This window comes from Thalassophryne amazonica, chromosome 3 (genome assembly GCF_902500255.1).
Source record: "Thalassophryne amazonica chromosome 3, fThaAma1.1, whole genome shotgun sequence".
Taxonomy (NCBI): Eukaryota; Metazoa; Chordata; class Actinopteri; order Batrachoidiformes; family Batrachoididae; genus Thalassophryne; species Thalassophryne amazonica.
Genome location: NC_047105.1, coordinates 72,274,656 through 72,292,623, shown reverse-complemented (window position 1 = coordinate 72,292,623; position 17,968 = coordinate 72,274,656). Strand labels below are relative to the sequence as shown.

General features: G+C 38.0%; 1 protein-coding gene across 2 annotated transcripts in view; it reads right to left on the bottom strand.

Moving 5' to 3' along the window:
- atf1 (activating transcription factor 1) overlaps positions 1–7,790 on the bottom strand; it is a 71,183-nt gene extending 63,393 nt beyond the window's left edge. The window contains exons 1-2 of one of the 2 annotated variants that reach the window (XM_034166709.1): positions 7,614–7,790; positions 6,750–6,853 (exon numbers count right to left, since the gene is read on the bottom strand). In XM_034166709.1, the coding sequence (XP_034022600.1) occupies positions 6,750–6,851 (102 nt within the window). In that variant the 5' untranslated portion in view covers positions 6,852–6,853; positions 7,614–7,790. The remainder of the gene's footprint in view (positions 1–6,749; positions 6,854–7,613) is intronic. The other variant, XM_034166710.1, reaches the window with a different exon arrangement.
- Between the last annotated feature and the right edge of the window lie 10,178 nt (positions 7,791–17,968).

Below are 17,968 nucleotides of genomic sequence, written 5' to 3'. Positions count from 1 at the left end.
TGGGGAATATGTTTTTATAGGGTGTGTTTATGCTCCCAATGTTTATGAGAAAGACTTTTATTCTAAACTTCTGGCAGATGCTTCCAACATGACACAAATATTCAGTATCTTAGCAGGAGACTTCAATTGCCCGATGGTTCCAGAGATAGACCAGTTCCCCTCAGCTAAACCAACCAGTTCCAGAATGAGGGATGCTACTAAACAGCTTTGTGCTGATCTTCAGCTGCTGGATACATGGAGAGTGATTAACCAAACAGAAAGAGATTATAGTTTCTATTCTAATCCTCATCGTAGTCACTCCAGAATTGATTATATTTTTTCTACCAGAATGGTGCTTGACAGAAGTGAGGAATGTAAAATAGGTGCACGTTTACTCTCTGATCACGGTGAAGTTTCTTTGGTGGTTGCCCCCCCCTTCTCTTCAACCTTCATCACATCAATGGCGTTTAAATACGTCATTGCTGCAACAACCAGATTTTGTAATACACTTAACTAAACAGATTAAACAATTTCTTGCTTTTAATAATAATGAAGACACTAATCCCTCTATTCTCTGGGATACATTGAAAGCATACGTTAGGGGTGTTATAATTTCTTATAGCTCGTGCAGAAAGAGGGAAGCATTGAAAGCTCAGCTTGAATTGGAAACGCAACTCAAGACACTTGATCAATTAATGAAAACAAATCCATCTCCCAGTCTGTCTAAAGAGCTGGACGTAACTCGATCGGCCCTTAACCAACTTCTATCCCAAAAAGCTAAAACTAGTCTATTATATGCAAGACACAGGATATTTGAAATGGGAGACAAACCAGGCCGTCTGTTAGCTCGCTTAGCAGCCGGTAGACGGGAAATATGATCAATCTCTTCTCTTCAGGATGAAAATGGTAAAAATCACTATGAGTCTAAAAAACTGATTGAAATTATGAAATCATTCTACATAAAGTTATATACCTCGGAGCTGAAAAGTTCTGAAAGTCAAATTGAAGATTTTCTGAGTGGCCTTAGCCTCCCTATCCTTTCAGAAGAAGATAGGGTGTCTTTAGGAGATCCAATTACTAAAGAAGAAATTACTAGTGACATTAAATCGCTCCCAAATTCAAAGGCCCCAGGGCCAGATGGATACGGCACTGAGTTCTACAAAACCTTCCATGATTTAGTTAACCCACTCTTGCTGGACATGTATCGGCACTCTTTGCAACAGGGATCCTTGCCCCCCTCTTTGTATTTAGCAAATATTTCGGTAATATTGAAGAAAGATAAACCTAATGATAAATGTTGCTCATATCGCCCTATAAGTTTAATAAATGTAGATAGTAAAATTCTGTCTAAAATATTGGCCAAGAGGTTGGAGGCTCTCCTTCCCTTATTAATCAACAAAGATCAGACAGGTTTTATAAAACACAGGACATCTTTCACAAACATGAGAACTTTACTTAACTTAATCCAACATACAAAACATAATAATAAAAAAGGTATCATTGTCTCTCTTGATGCTGAGAAGGCGTTCGACTGGGTCGAGTGGCCTTATCTTTTCATGGTCATGCAAAAATTTGGATTGGGTAGTAACTTTATAAATTTGGTCAAACTCTTATACTTTTCCCCAATGGCTTGTGTATTGGTTAACGGAGTTAAATCTCCACCCTTCCAATTGGGCAGATCCACTCGGCAGGGGGATCCATTATCACCATTAATGTTTGCTCTGGCAATAGAGCCCTTGGCTCAGGCCATTAGGGGTGATGATATTATTTCTGGATTCGAGATGTACAATAAAATATACAACCCCTGGCAAAAATTATGGAATCACCGGCCTTGGAGGATGTTCATTCAGTTGTTTAATTTTGTAGAAAAAAAAGCAGATCACAGACATGACACAAAACTAAAGTCATTTCAAATGGCAGCTTTCTGGCTTTAGGAAACACTATAAGAAATCAGGAAAAAAAATTGTGGCAGTCAGTAACGGTTACTTTTTTAGACCAAGCAGAGGGAAAGAAATATGGAATCACTCAATTCTGAGGAAAAAATTATGGAATCATGAAAAACAAAAGAACGCTCCAACACATCACTAGTATTTTGTTGCACCACCTCTGGCTTTTAAAACAGCTTGCAGTCTCTGAGGCATGGACTTAATGAGTGACAAACAGTACTCTTCATCAATCTGGCTCCAACTTTCTCTGACTGCTGTTGCCAGATCAGCTTTGCAGGTTGGAGCCTTGTCATGGACCATTTTCTTCAACTTCCACCAAAGATTTTCAATTGGATTAAGATCCGGACTATTTGCAGGCCATGACATTGACCCTATGTGTCTTTTTGCAAAGAATGTTTTCACAGTTTTTGTTCTATGGCAAGATACATTATCATCTTGAGAAATGATTTCATCATCCCCAAACATCCTTCCAATTGATGGGATAAGTGTCCAAAATATCAACGTAAACTTGTGCATTTATTGATGATGTAATGACAGCCATCTCCCCAGTGCCTTTACCCGACATGCAGCCCCATATCATCAATGACTGTGGAAATTTACATGTTCTCTTCAGGCAGTCATCTTTATAAATCTCATTGGAACGGCACCAAACAAAAGTTCCAGCATCATCACCTTGCCTAATGCAGATTTGAGATTCATCACTGAATATGACTTTCATCCAGTCATCCACAGTCCACGATTGCTTTTCCTTAGCCCATTGTAACCTTGTTTTTTTCTGTTTAGGTGTTAATGATGGCTTTCGTTTAGCTTTTCTGTATGTAAATCCCATTTCCTTTAGGCAGTTTCTTACAGTTCGGTCACAGACGTTGACTCCAGTTTCCTCCCATTCGTTCCTCATTTGTTTTGTTGTGCATTTTCGATTTTTGAGACATATTGCTTTAAGTTTTCTGTCTTGACGCTTTGATGTCTTCCATGGTCTACCAGTATGTTTGCCTTTAACAACGTTCCCATGTTGTTTGTATTTGGTCCAGAGTTTAGACACAGCTGACTGTGAACAACCAACATCTTTTGCAACATTGCGTGATGATTTACCCTCTTTTAAGAGTCTGATAATCCTCTCCTTTGTTTCAATTGACATCTCTCGTGTTGGAGCCATGATTCATGTCAGTCCACTTGGTGCAACAGCTCTCCAAGGTGTGATCACTCCTTTTTAGATGCAGACTAACGAGCAGATCTGATTTGATGCAGGTGTTAGTTTTGGGGATGAAAATTTACAGGGTGATTCTATAATTTATTCCTCAGAATTGAGTGAGTCCATATTTTTTTCCCTCTGCTTGGTCTAAAAATGTAACCGTTACTGACTGCCACAATTTTTTTTCTTGATTTCTTATAGTGTTTCTTGAAGCCAGAAAGTTGCCATTTGAAATGACTTTAGTTTTGTGTCATGTCTGTGATCTGCTTTTTTTTCTACAAAATTAAACAACTGAATGAACATCCTCCGAGGCCGGTGATTCCATCCTTTTTGCCAGGGGTTGTATAAAATTGCACTTTATGCTGATGATGTGCTGTTGTTCATCTCTGATCCAGAGGAATCTATCCCAGAGCTTATGGAAATTATTAAGTTATTTTCTTCACTTTCTGGCTATAAAATAAACTTGGATAAATCAATGGCACTACCACTGGGTTATGGTGAATGCCTTCCCTCTATACCTAATTTACCATTTACATGGTCTGTTTCAGGTTTTACTTACTTGGGAATTTTTGTTTCCCCATGCATAAAAATCACTCTTAAAGTGAATCTTCAGAATGTGTGTAGAAATATTAAAAGTGACCTTCTCAGGTGGAGGGATTTGCCAATATCCTGGATGGGTAGAATTAACTTGTTAAAAATGAATGTAATGCCAAGACTTTTGTACCCATTGCAAATGTTACCTGTGTATGTGTCAAGAACAAAAGCTAAAGAGATTGAGAGAGACTTGAGCAAATTTATCTGGAAGGATAAGAAGCCCAGATTAAGGACGAATGTTTTACAATGTTCAAGAGACCAAGGAGGTTTGGGCTTTCCTAATATACTTCTGTACAACTGGGCTTGTCAAGGCAGGGTCATCCGGGAATGGTTTCAGTTTTATTTGAATGAGCTCTCGCACCCTTTGGAATCCTGGATGTGTGCCCCATACAATCTTCTAGGGGAAATTTTGGCCAAGAAGATTCAGCCAGAGATGCGGTCTAATCCAATCTGGATGAACTATCTGAAAACGTGGAGGGACATGTCTACTCATATGGGACACAGGAGCAACTTTTCTTTTAATATGCCTATTGCGGACAATAGACTGTTCCCCCCGGGGATTAAAAGTAAAGTGTTTTCAAACTGGTATAAAAAGGGAATACGTGTTATCAAAGATCTTTATGATGAAAGAGGCAATCTTATGTCTTTTGCTCAGGCAAAGCCTTTCTAAGAATGATTTTTTCGCTTTTCTTCAACTTGGTCATTTCATTAACACATGCAAACTGCAAACTCCGTTGTTAAATCCAATTGAGGTTTTTATGGTTACATTTAAACTGTCAAAAGGTTTTATTTCACATTGCTACAGGACTTTACTATGTGCTAAGAGAGACGAAATAGAGAAAGTTGTCGGAAAGTGGGAGGAAGATCTCCAGGGCACATTTACAGAAACTGATTGGCAAGAATCCATCAAAAATATTCAAGCAGTGTTTCTGAGTATTAAATACAGAGAAATGCATTTTAAAATTTTTCATAGACAGCATAGAACTCCTTATGTTCTTAACAAAATGGATCCTAATCTTCAGCCTGCCTTAAGTGTTCACAGTCACCCGCTACCTACATACACTGTTTTTGGAACTGTCCCAAAATATCTAAGTTTTGGTCCTATATTACTAAAGAAATTGGTACAATTGTGAAATGCAAAATTAATAAGGACGCGGGACAATTTGTACTAGGATTACCAACAAAAAATATATACCCACATTTTGAATTAATTAAAAAGTTTCTTTCCCTGGCTAGGAAATGTATACTAAATAATTGGATTAAAGACAAACCTCCATCAGTTACAGAGTGGTATCGAGAAATTTTTAAAGTGCTGCCTCTGGAAAGAATTAGTGCTAAATTGAAGGGTAACAGTAAATTATTCAGTGAAATATGGCAGCCATTTATAAATTATTTGCCTACTCATCTGAGATTTACTATTATGAGAGGTTCGGGTACTTAAGGTTAAATATTACTTTGATTTCCATTTCCAATTTTTGAGCGCGCTGGTTGAAAACGCTATTTTTTTTTATTATTATTATTAGTTATTTTCCTAAATGACTCATTACATCCCAGCATATCATTTTGTATAACTTGTAATTATACATTATTGTTTTGGTTTACATTTGGTCTGCTCAGTGGTGTTTTTGGTGTTGTTAGTGGTGTTGTTAATGTTTGTCTGTTTTAATATGTTAAAACCAAATAAAATAATATAAAAAAACTAACTAAATAAATAAAAATAAAAATTCTGTTGCCAAACTCACTTTATTTATTCCATCATTGCTGTACACAAGGATAAAAACCCAAGCCTTTACACATGGCACTCAGATTGATCTTTAAAAACACAAAAAGGCAGTTTTGAAAAGATAGTGTGGAACCAGTCTGAGCAGTGTTATGGATATATGATGTCATACTTCGGACCGCTATTCTCATTGCTATTCTCTGGTGGTCACCACCAGCCTACAAACACAACGAAATGCAAAGACAGCAGGGGCCTCATGCACAAAGATTTGCATGGTTTTCCTACTGAAACATGGCATACGGCAAAACCCAGAAACTGGCATACACACAAAAAAATTCAGATGTATCAAAGTGTGCGTACACATGGATCCAAGCACATTCCGTTTGTACATCCGAGTCAACATGAAACTGAGCCACATGCACCAAGCTCCTCCCTTTCCACACCCCTATTTAAATATGCAAATTCATGTAAATAGGCTCTGGGAGCTGGGAATCTCCACTCCGTCAGGTCAGTCAACATGAATACAGAAAAGAAATTATACAGAGTGTGAGCTACGCAGGGATAGTTTATCTGATACCCTTATAAACAAAATAAACATGTTAAAATGTTAGTGGGGGCATGAGTGTGTGAGGCTGCTGTTACCTCAGAGCAGCGCACACACACGGAAGTTAAAAGAAATTAGGTGCACTGGCTGACAGTGTGCAACATTCACAACTTTACATACGCATTTATTGACAAATACTGAACACAGGGAGACAATCAGGGGCCTGTTAAGAATCTGCAGCTCCAGTATCACTATCAATCAAAGCACAGTAATAATAATAACAGGATTTTTTTGCGTAATGAACTGCACATTTCCATGGTCATTTCACTTTTGTTAGATGTGAATGTTACCATGGAGATGGACACATGCCGCATTTTTGTGCATACACATGCTTTGTATGAGGCCCCAGGTCACTTCTTCAACCTGCCACTTCAATGAATGTTGGGATTAGTGACATTGTACTGAGGAGAAGTGCCCGAAGATGTGGCTGGAAACCAATGCAAAGGATGCAAGCAATGGGCTGTTTCCAGCAGTCTGCAATGCAATGCCCATGCCACCTCCCCACACACACACACACACACACACACACACACACACACACACACACACAAAAAGATCCTGCCGGATTTGGCAAGTATGACATGTTGAACAAGGACCGTAAAAAAAAAGGGAAAAAAAAAACTGAACTGAAATTTCACATGGACCCCTGGCCCACGGAAAACCAAAAATTACAGTATGGAGCAAAAAAAAAAAAAAGTACCAGGGGGCAATTACCTGTTGGGCTATTTGTGAGATTTGTGATGCTGTGATGGTCGCGGGAACTGTGGCAGCCTTTGACTCAGTGCCATTGCTGCCCTGACGTACTTCTTCCATCATTACTGGGAACACACAAATCGCTACCTTATAATGAAGCTATAATGTGAAGGTGTGGTAGTCCAACAATGACTGAGGTTTTTGTTTTGGCAATTACAAACAGAAAACCTATGCATTAGCAATAAAAACAATATTCAATCCTAATATTTTATCAGTACTAAGTCACAAGCTGGAGCGACATTAAAGTAGTTTAGAACAGAAAAAGTGTGTTTTTAAGACAGGGTCGTTTTAGCTAACATACTTCCTCTTTGGTTCAGCCTCTCCCAAGACTCCACGGTTAACTTATGGAAGATGGGTCTGATTAAGTTTTTGTGATTATGTTAACAGCGGGAGCAATATTTATCTAAATTAACAAAATACAAACTCGTGAATTTGGAAAACATTTAAACATTATAACGTTTTCAATCGCTCGATCCCACCATTGTTAACTTTGCTAGTTGGCGCTAGCTTGTGCGCTAATGTTCGATTTAAAACTGAACCTTAAAAAAAATATGTAATGAAAAAAATATAGAAGCCACCAACGGGCAAAGAATCGGCCCTACAACTCGCAGGACGGAGGAGCTTTTGTCTCAGTGAGCAAATAAGTGAAACTGTCAGTGACACGCACATTAGCGCGTCAATACACGTCAGCGATACGAGGAGCCATTAAGCTAACTACACCTTCCCTTTTCGTAAAACGACGAGCAGCTGACGGAGCAGCGGCCGCCATTACCGCCGCAGCAGAGCACACATCCACACCACAGCGCTCCGCTCCCCGAAAGTTACCTTTTCAAAGGCCTCGTCACTGTTCTCCGTCACAAAGTGGACCTACGACAGCAATTCTTCTATTTAGTTTACTTAGAAAAGTAGCGGTGACGTAACGCCTCGCAACGACACTTCTGCTGAACTCGTGACTAAAGCGTCTCTGGAAGGACAATTCGGGCATTCGTTCCCATGATGCTTCACTGCAGCTTCCGAAGGCCTCTGGATGCCGAGTCTCAAAATATTTGTCAAAAGTATTGAACAAATTAAAGATAACTGAGTGAAGTAAACTAAAAATACAGTCAAAGATTGGTTTCACGCACAATTAAAAGGCACAACTTGGTTTTCAAATAAAGCACAACGTTTACAAGCAGTGCATTGTCAAGTTTTTCTTTGCTCTGAATATTATAATAGCCAAGTGGCCTCTGTGTGCGTGCAAAAGTGCGCATATTAAATCGAGAAAAGGTGCGTACATGATGTGGAATAATTCTGTTTCAGTGTAATTATAAGAACAAAGGACTGTCATTTTGTAATATTAACAATTTCTAATCTCATAAAACAAGATCTGCTTAGTTTATAATAGACCCTCCTCTCAGATGACACGCCCAAATTGTCATTTAAGATTTGATCAGAAAGCACTGGTGACAGTGAATCTCCAGAGTTTATCAGGTAACATGATGTTTACATTTTATTTGTCTTACTCACAATGAAGGATTATTCTCTACGAAAGTAAAAAGAAAATATCAGCCCAACAGCTGATCTCTGCATGGTTGGATACGACAGACTGAAATGTGACGTATAATTTCCTTGCAGTACCGGTACTTCTCCAACAGATGGCTTCCACGAGCGATATGAATAGTGAACTGTCGTCTTTCAAGCTTAAAAAATAAAGCAAACTAATCCGGTGCTTCTGCTGGGTTTTTTTTGTTTGTTTGTTTTTTGTTTTGTTTTTTCCCAAAATGAAGTTTTTGCAATATATGTTACACAGTATGTATGTTTTTTAATCTGCCAAGATGTGTATGTATGTTTGTTGTCTTGCCAAAAAACTTCTTGGCAAGATATGTTACTCAGTATGCATTTTTTAAATCTTGCCAAATAAGTTTCCAAGATGTTACTCAGTATGTATGTTTATCAATCTGTTACTCAATATGTATATGTGGGTTTTTTTCCCCAAAGTTTTTGCAAGATATGTTACTCAGCATGTATGTTTATCGTTCTCTTACTCAGTATGTATGGGTGGTTTTTTTTAACCTTACAGAAACAAAGTTTTTGCAAGATATTTTACTCAGCATGTATGTTTTTTATCTTGTCAAAACAAAGTTTGGCAAGATATGTTACTCAATATGTATGTTTTCTTTTCCCAAAATTTTTTTGCAAGATATGTTACTCAGCATGTATGTTTGTTATCGATATGTTACTCAGCATGTATGTTTGTTATCGATATGTTACTCAGTATGTATGTTTTTTTAATCTGCCAAGATATGTTGTATGTATGTTTGTTATCTTGTCAAAAACTTCTTGGCAAGATATGTTACTCAGTATGTATGTTTATCGATCTGTCACTCAATATGTATATGTAGGGTTTTTTTTCCCCAAAGTTTTTGCAAGATATATTACTCATTATGTATGTTTTTTTTTATCTTGTCAAAACAAAGTTTGGCAAGATATGTTACTCAATATGTATGCATTTTCTTTTCCCAAAGTTTTTTGCAAGATATGTTACTCAGTATGTATTTTTTTAATCTTGCCAAAACAAAGTTTTGCAAGATGTTACTCAGTATGTATGTTTATCGATCTGTTACTCAATATGTATATGTGGGGTACAACAGGCACAACTTGCCTGTTGTATGTTTGTTATCGATCTGTTACTCAGCATATTTGTTATCGATCTGTTACTCAGCATGTATGTTTGTTATCGATCTGTTACTCAGCATGTATGTTTGTTATCGATATGTTACTCAGCATGTATGTTTGTTATCGATGTTACTCAGCATGTATGTTTGTTATCTATCTGTTACTCAGCATGTATGTTTGTTATCGATATGTTACTCAGCATGTATGTTTGTTATCGATCTGTTACTCAGCATGTATGTTTGTTATCGATATGTTACTCAGCATGTATGTTTGTTATCGATGTTACTCAGCATGTATGTTTGTTATCGATCTGTTACTCAGCATGTATGTTTGTTATCGATATGTTACTCAGCATGTATGTTTGTTATCGATATGTTACTCAGCATGTATGTTTGTTATCGATATGTTACTCAGCATGTATGTTTGTTATCGATATGTTACTCAGCATGTATGTTTGTTATCAATATATTACTCATTATGTATGTTTTTTTTTATCTTGTCAAAACAAAGTTTGGCAAGATATGTTACTCAATATGTATGCATTTTCTTTTCCCAAAGTTTTTTGCAAGATATGTTACTCAGTATGTATTTTTTTAATCTTGCCAAAACAAAGTTTTGCAAGATGTTACTCAGTATGTATGTTTATCGATCTGTTACTCAATATGTATATGTGGGGTACAACAGGCACAACTTGCCTGTTGTATGTTTGTTATCGATCTGTTACTCAGCATATTTGTTATCGATCTGTTACTCAGCATCTATGTTTGTTATTGATATGTTACTCAGCATGTATGTTTGTTATCGATCTGTTACTCAGCATGTATGTTTGTTATCGATATGTTACTCAGCATGTATGTTTGTTATCGATATGTTACTCAGCATGTATGTTTGTTATCTGTTACTCAGCATGTATGTTTGTTATCGATATGTTACTCAGCATGTATGTTTGTTATCGATCTGTTACTCAGCATGTATGTTTGTTATCGATATGTTACTCAGTATGTATGTTTTTTAATCTGCCAAGATATGTTGTATGTATGTTTGTTATCTTGTCAAAAACGTCTTGGTAAGATATGTTACTCAGTATGTATGTTTATCGATCTGTTACTCAATATGTATATGTGGGGGTTTTTTTCCCAAAGTTTTTGCAAGATATGTTCTTCAGCATGTATGTTTGTTATCGTTCTGTTACTCAAAATGTATGGCTGTTTTATTTTACCTTACCGAAACAAAATTTTTGCAAGATATATTACTCATTATGTTTTTTTTTGTTTTTTTTTATCTTGTCAAAACAAAGTTTGGCAAGATATGTTACTCAATATGGATGCGTTTTCTTTTACCAAAGTTTTTTGCAAGATATGTTACTCAGTATGTATTTTTTTAATCTTGCCAAAACAAAGTTTTGCAAGATGTTACTCAGTATGCATGTTTATCGATCTGTTACTCAATATGTATATGTGGGGTACAACAGGCACAACTTGCCTGTTGTATGTTTGTTATCGATCTGTTACTCAGCATGTATGCTTGTTATCGATCTGTTACTCAGCATGTATGTTATCGATCTATTACTCAGCATGTATGTTTGTTATCGATCTGTTACTCAGCATGTATGTGTGTTATCGATCTGTTACTCAGTATGTATGTTTTTTAATCTGCCAAGATATGTTGTATGTATGTTTGTTATCTTGTCAAAAACGTCTTGGCAAGATATGTTACTCAGTATGTATGTTTATCGATCTGTTACTCAGTATGTATATTTGTTATTGATATGTTACTCAGCATGTATGTTTGTTATCGATCTGTTACTCAGCATGTATGTTTGTTATTGATATGTTACTCAGCATGTATGTTTGTTATCTATCTGTTACTCAGCATATTTGTTATCGATCTGTTACTCAGCATGTGTTTGTTATTGATATGTTACTCAGCATGTATGTTTGTTATCGATCTGTTACTCAGCATGTATGTTTGTTATTGATATGTTACTCAGCATGTATGTTTGTTATCGATATGTTACTCAGCATGTATGCTTGTTATCGATCTGTTACTCAGCATGTATGTTATCGATCTATTACTCAGCATGTATGTTTGTTATCGATCTGTTACTCAGCATGTATGTGTGTTATCGATCTGTTACTCAGTATGTATGTTTTTTAATCTGCCAAGATATGTTGTATGTATGTTTGTTATCTTGTCAAAAACTTCTTGGCAAGATATGTTACTCAGTATGTATGTTTATCGATCTGTTACTCAGTATGTATATGTGGGGTTTTTTTTTTCCCAAAGTTTTTGCAAGATATGTTACTCAGCATGTATGTTTGTTATCGTTCTGTTACTCAGAATGTATGGCTGTTTTTTTTTTTTTACCTTACCGAAACAAAATTTTTGCAAGATATATTACTCATTATGTATGTCTTTTTTTTAATCTTGTCAAAACAAAGTTTGGCAAAATATGTTACTCAATATGGATGCGTTTTCTTTTCCCAAAGTTTTTTGCAAGATATGTTACTCAGTATGTATTTTTTTTAATCTTGCCAAAACAAAGTTTTGCAAGATGTTACTCAGTATGCATGTTTATCGATCTGTTACTTAATATGTATATGTGGGGTACAACAGGCACAACTTGCCTGTTGTATGTTTATAATCGATCTGTTATTCAGCATGTATGTTTGTTATCGATATGTTACTCAGCATGTAAGTTTGTTATTGATTTGTTACTCAGCATGTATGTTTATCGATCTGTTTCTCAGCATGTAAGTTTATCGATTTGTTACTCAGCATGTATGTTTATCGATCTGTTTCTCAGCATGTAAGTATCGATTTGTTACTCAGCATGTATGTTTATCGATCTGTTACTCAGCATGTATGTTTGTTATCGATATGTTACTCAGTATGTATGTTTATTAATCTGCCAAGATATGTTGTATGTATGTTTGTTATCTTGTCAAAAACTTCTTGGCAAGATATGTTACTCAGTATGTATGTTTATCGATCTGTTACTCAGTATGTATATGTGGGGGTTTTTTTTCCCAAAGTTTTTGCAAGATATGTTACTCAGCATGTATGTTTGTTATCGTTCTGTTACTCAGAATGTATGGCTGTTTTTTTTTTACCTTACCGAAACAAAATTTTTGCAAGATATATTACTCATTATGTATGTTTTTTTTTTATCTTGTCAAAACAAAGTTTGGCAAGATATGTTACTCAATATGGATGCGTTTTCTTTTCCCAAAGTTTTTTGCAAGATATGTTACTCAGTATGTATTTTTTTAAATCTTGCCAAAACAAAGTTTTGCAAGATGTTACTCAGTATGCATGTTTATCGATCTGTTACTCAATATGTATATGTGGGGTACAACAGGCACAACTTGCCTGTTATATGTTTGTTATCGATCTGTTATTCAGCATGTATGTTTATCGATATGTTACTCAGCATGTAAGTTTGTTATCGATTTGTTACTCAGCATGTATGTTTATCGATCTGTTTCTCAGCACGTATGTTTGTTATCGATGTGTTTCTCAGCACGTATGTTTGTTATCGATCTGTTACTCAGCACGTATGTTTGTTATCGATCTGTTACTCAGCACGTATGTTTGTTATCGATATGTTACTCAGCACGTTTGTTTGTTATCGATATGTTACTCAGCACGTTTGTTATCGATATGTTACTCAGCACGTATGTTTGATATCGATATGTTACTCAGCACATATGTTTATCGATATGTTACTCAGCACGTATGTTTGTTATCGATATGTTACTCAGCATGTATGTTTGTTATCGATCTGTTACTCAGCATGTATGTTTGTTATCGCTATGTTACTCAACATGTATCTTTGTTATCAATCTGTTACTCAGCGTGTGTGTTTGTTATCGATCTGTTACTCAGTATGTATGGCTGTTTTTTATCTTACCAAAAATTAAGTTTTTGCAAGATGTATTACTCATTCTGTATGTTTTTTTAATCTTGTCAAAACAAAGTTTGGCAAGATATGTTATTCAGTATGTATGGGGTTTTTCTTGTAATCATTGCATTTTTCATCTTTAACTCGCTCTGCAGCACACAGTTTACATCACAGACTCTTGCAACTCCACATATTGCAGTCTTTAAAGCACACAAAAGGATCAAGATCAAAAGTCAAGGTCACAGGGAGGTCAAACACTAAAACAACAAAACAACTTTCCTTGGCCCCCATTACAGGAAACGTAGGATTCAGACATCTATATACTAAGTGTGGAGGCCCCATTTTTTGTCCTCAATGTTCTCTGGATATGCTCACCTCAACGCATCTCTACGCTCTCGATCTTCCCATATCCTCTGTAGTTACGGACGCACATCATGTCTCTTAATCCCCTTAATTGCCCACATTTTGTGGTTAATTAGAACCGCCAATCTGTGATATACTGCCAATTTCCGCCAGATGGTGTTTTCGCCAGCGTGTATGAATCCGTCCAGCTTCTACGAGGTCTGTCAATAAAGTATAGGTCCTTTTTATTTTTTTCAAAAACTATATGGATTTCATTCATATGTTTTTACGTCAGACATGCTTGAACCCTCGTGCACATGCGAGAGTTTTTCCACGCCTGTCGGTGACGTTATTCGCCTGTGAGCACTCCTTGTGCGAGGAGTCGTCCAGCCCCTCGTTGGAATTCCTTTGTCTGAGAAGTTGCTGAGAGACTGGCGCTTTGTTTGATCAAAATTTTTTCTAAACCTGTGAGACACATCGAAGTGGACACGGTTTGAAAAATTAAGCTGGTTTTCAGTGAAAATTCTAACGGCTGATGAGAGATTTTGAGGTGATACTGTCGCTTTAAGGACTTCCCACGGAGCGAGACGTCGTGCAGCGCTCTCAGGCGCCGTCGTCAGCCTGTTTCAAGCTGAAAACCTCCACATTTCAGGCTCTGTTGATCCAGGACGTCGTGAGAGAACAGAGAAGTTTCAGAAGAAGTCGGTTTCAGCATTTTATCCGGATATTCCACTGTTAAAGGAGATTTTTTTTAATGAAAGACGTGCGGACGGATTGCAGCGTCGGCTCGCAGCCGCCGTGACGCTCCTCCACAGGAAAAACACCTCTGTTGGAAGCCTTGAGGACAAGTTGGAACATGTCCAGCTGTTAAACAATTTCTCATATACTCACTCCACTGAAAGCCATCAAAAGCCGCCTGGATTTTACAAATGGTTATCAACACGGAGGTGTTTTTCCTGTGCCGCCGCACCGCGCCGGCTGCATCCCGATGCGCGGACCCGTCCGCACGTCTTTCATTAAAAAAATCTCCTTTAACAGTGGAATATCCGGATAAAATGCTGAAACCGACTTTTTCTGAAAATTCTCTGTTCTCTCACGACGTCCTGGATCAATAGAGCCTGAAATGTGGAGGTTTTCAGCTTGAAACAGGCTGACGACGGTGCCTGAGAGCGCTGCGCGACGTCTCGCTCCGTGGGAAGTCCTTAAAGCGACAGTATCACCTCAAAATCTCTCATCAGCCGTTAAAATTTTCACTGAAAACCAGCTTAATTTTTCGAACCGTGTCCACTTCAATGTGTCTCACAGGTTTAGAAAAAATTTTGATCAAACAAAGCGCCAGTCTCTCAGCAACTTCTCAGACAAAGGAATTCCGACGAGGGGCTGGACGACTCCTCCCACAAGGAGTGCTCACAGGCGAATGACGTCACCGACAGGCGTGGAAAAACTCACGCATGCGCACGAGGGTTCAAGCATGTCTGACGTAAAAACATATGAATGAAATCCATATAGTTTTTGAAAAAAATAAAAAGGACCTATAATTTATTGACAGACCTCGTATGTATGACATTACATACATTGTCACTGAGCACTGCTTTTTTTTTCGTCCGTGTTTCATCAACGTAGGTAATTGAAAATTATCTGAAGATGTTTTCTAGGGCAAAAATATTCACAGATTTCAAATCTGCCATCACATTTGCACCAGCTGTTATTGTTCGGGTGCTATGGGCCCCATTTTGATGCTCGGGCAGGGCCCAAACAACAACAACAAAAACATAAAAACAGTATAGTTTTGTGAAAACGTTGCTTCTTAGTTACTGCAAACAAATGTCAGCATGTTTTTATTACACTTTCTTTGCATACTTGGCTTGAATTTCGTGCGTTCTCAATTTATTTTAATCTGTCATTCCCACCATACGTCAGTATACACTAGGCGACGCTGTTATTGCTGCAAATGCCACCTGGTGTTGTGATAGATACATTTTATTGACAACTTCATAACATAATCAGAAAAAATTAAAAGTTACATCTATTTTCATGACACTACAGAGTCAGTCATTTCATAATTATTTGGACTTAAAAATGATGAAGTTTAACCTTCTTAAATAACGGCTCAGTGTGTCTGTTATAGGTGGTACTTCAAAATGCTCTGAAAGCTTTCTTTTGGAAGCTAATATGTTGTCTCAGTATACTGGTGCACACTTTACCCGGTCAGTGACTCATGATTAGTACATGCTTTCTACACCGTCCACAGGACGGGTACTTTGCCAGTCCAGGATAAATGACTAAGCTGGGATCATCATATCCAAAACAGAAACATTCAGGCTCAATCAGTTGCACAGAGACCAAGACAGGATGAGCAGACACAGATACTATGAGCCAGGTAACACCAATCCTGGATAAGTGCACGCATGTGGATTCCTCAAACGGACACCACCATCGATCACAGATTGACCAGTGCACCATGGTAACTATGACCAGAGCGGCGTTCTTCTCCCCGGCAGGAGGCCGAAGTCCTCATGGAGGCTGATGAGGACCAAATGCTCCGCTGAAACCATAACAATTACAATCCATAGTTCCATCCCTGAAAATGTAGTTGTACCCTGAATATGAATCAGTTGAAATTGCAAGTGAAATTGTGTAAATGTAACTCCATCAGACTGTATAACTCTTTGATAAATAGATGAGCTCACTGACTTAACTGAATTCCCCTTCGGGATAAATAAAGTTCCTCTTACCTTATGTTTGCTCCTCTGCTGTCTCTCTAGCCTATATACAAGTAGGTGTGTGTGTGTGCGTGTGTGTTGACTGATCTCTCTCTCACACACACACACAATCTTTATTTATATGGGATATTATATGGGATATTTATATGTCTATGGCAAACTGCATTATCTAATGATTGTAACATCATCTAAAATCTTTTTGTGTAGGCTCTCAGTTGTCCAGGTGGTTTCCATAGTAGAGAAGCTTGAATCTTCGACTGGACTGGGTTGCTTGACGCGAGGACGTTTCGCTTCAAATCGCAGAAGCTTCCTCAGCTAAAATTCTTGCTCTGGTGGTCTTACTTCTGTCTTGACTCTTGTAGAGAAGAATTCTTCTCTAGTCCAGTCAAGGATTCAAGCTTCTCTACTATCATCTAAAATCACCATTTATCTAAAATGAATAGAATTAATGATCACAGGTGTTTAAATAACGACAGTGGGTGTAGCTGAATCTACTCGATCTACTCGAACAATGTGTAGTGGGGAGTGGAATAACTACTGGTAGTGTTGTGAAAGTGTTGTGACACGGACCCACAACAGGGGGCGCAAATGAACGGCCAATAGATGAGCCAAAAAGTAACAATTTAATGTTGTGAAATGTGCACAACGAATATACAATCTCAGAATATAATTACAGTCAATCCACAAAGGTGACGTGTGGGCAGGCTCGAGGATAGAAGACGTCCGTCCTGAGAAGAGCCGGAACCACACGATTTCCGCCACCACAGAACCTGGTGAATACTGGAGCCGCCAAGTCCCGAATTCCCAGGTGATCACCGTCCCCGACTGTCGGATCTGGTACTGCTGGCGAGAACAAAGACAGTCAAGTGTGGGTGTGTGTACACCCAGTAACAACAGCGATGGGAATGCCACCTCCACCTCTCACTCTATAACTTGCAGAGTACTGAAGATTCCTCAGGGAAAAAGAGTGCCTTCTAGCGCTCTCTCAGCTTCCACTGACAGAGGTACCGGTACTCCTGCAAAAACTCACAATATACAAACAATATTGTAAAACGGCTGAGGATATTACCTCCAATGAAGTACGATATCTCGGCAACGAGGTGGAGATGACGTCTGGTCTTTATGGAGTGAGATGATGTTAAGTAGATGGGTGACAGCTGTCAAGAGGTAATGAGTGACAGCTGTCACCCCCGGCTGTGTCCATGGCGGCAGCGCCCTCTCGTGCCTGAAGCCCGCACTTCAGGCAGGGCGCCCACTGGTGGTGGACCAGCAGTACCTCCTCTTCTGGCGGCCCACACACAACAGGTAGTTGTTGACCCCCAAAACATGAATCTGCTGCATCCTGAATTATCCACAAACTATTGATGAAAATTTACGCAAACCGTGAATAATTTTGCTGCAAACCGTGAATAAAACATCCGACAAAACGTGAACGCAGGACTCGGAAAACGTGAATATCATTCATGACATATATTTTCTCTCAGTTTAAGTCGTTTCTGGATGTCAGTCAATTACTTCCAGACATCTTGATGCAAACCCCGTCTCTGCAGAAATAT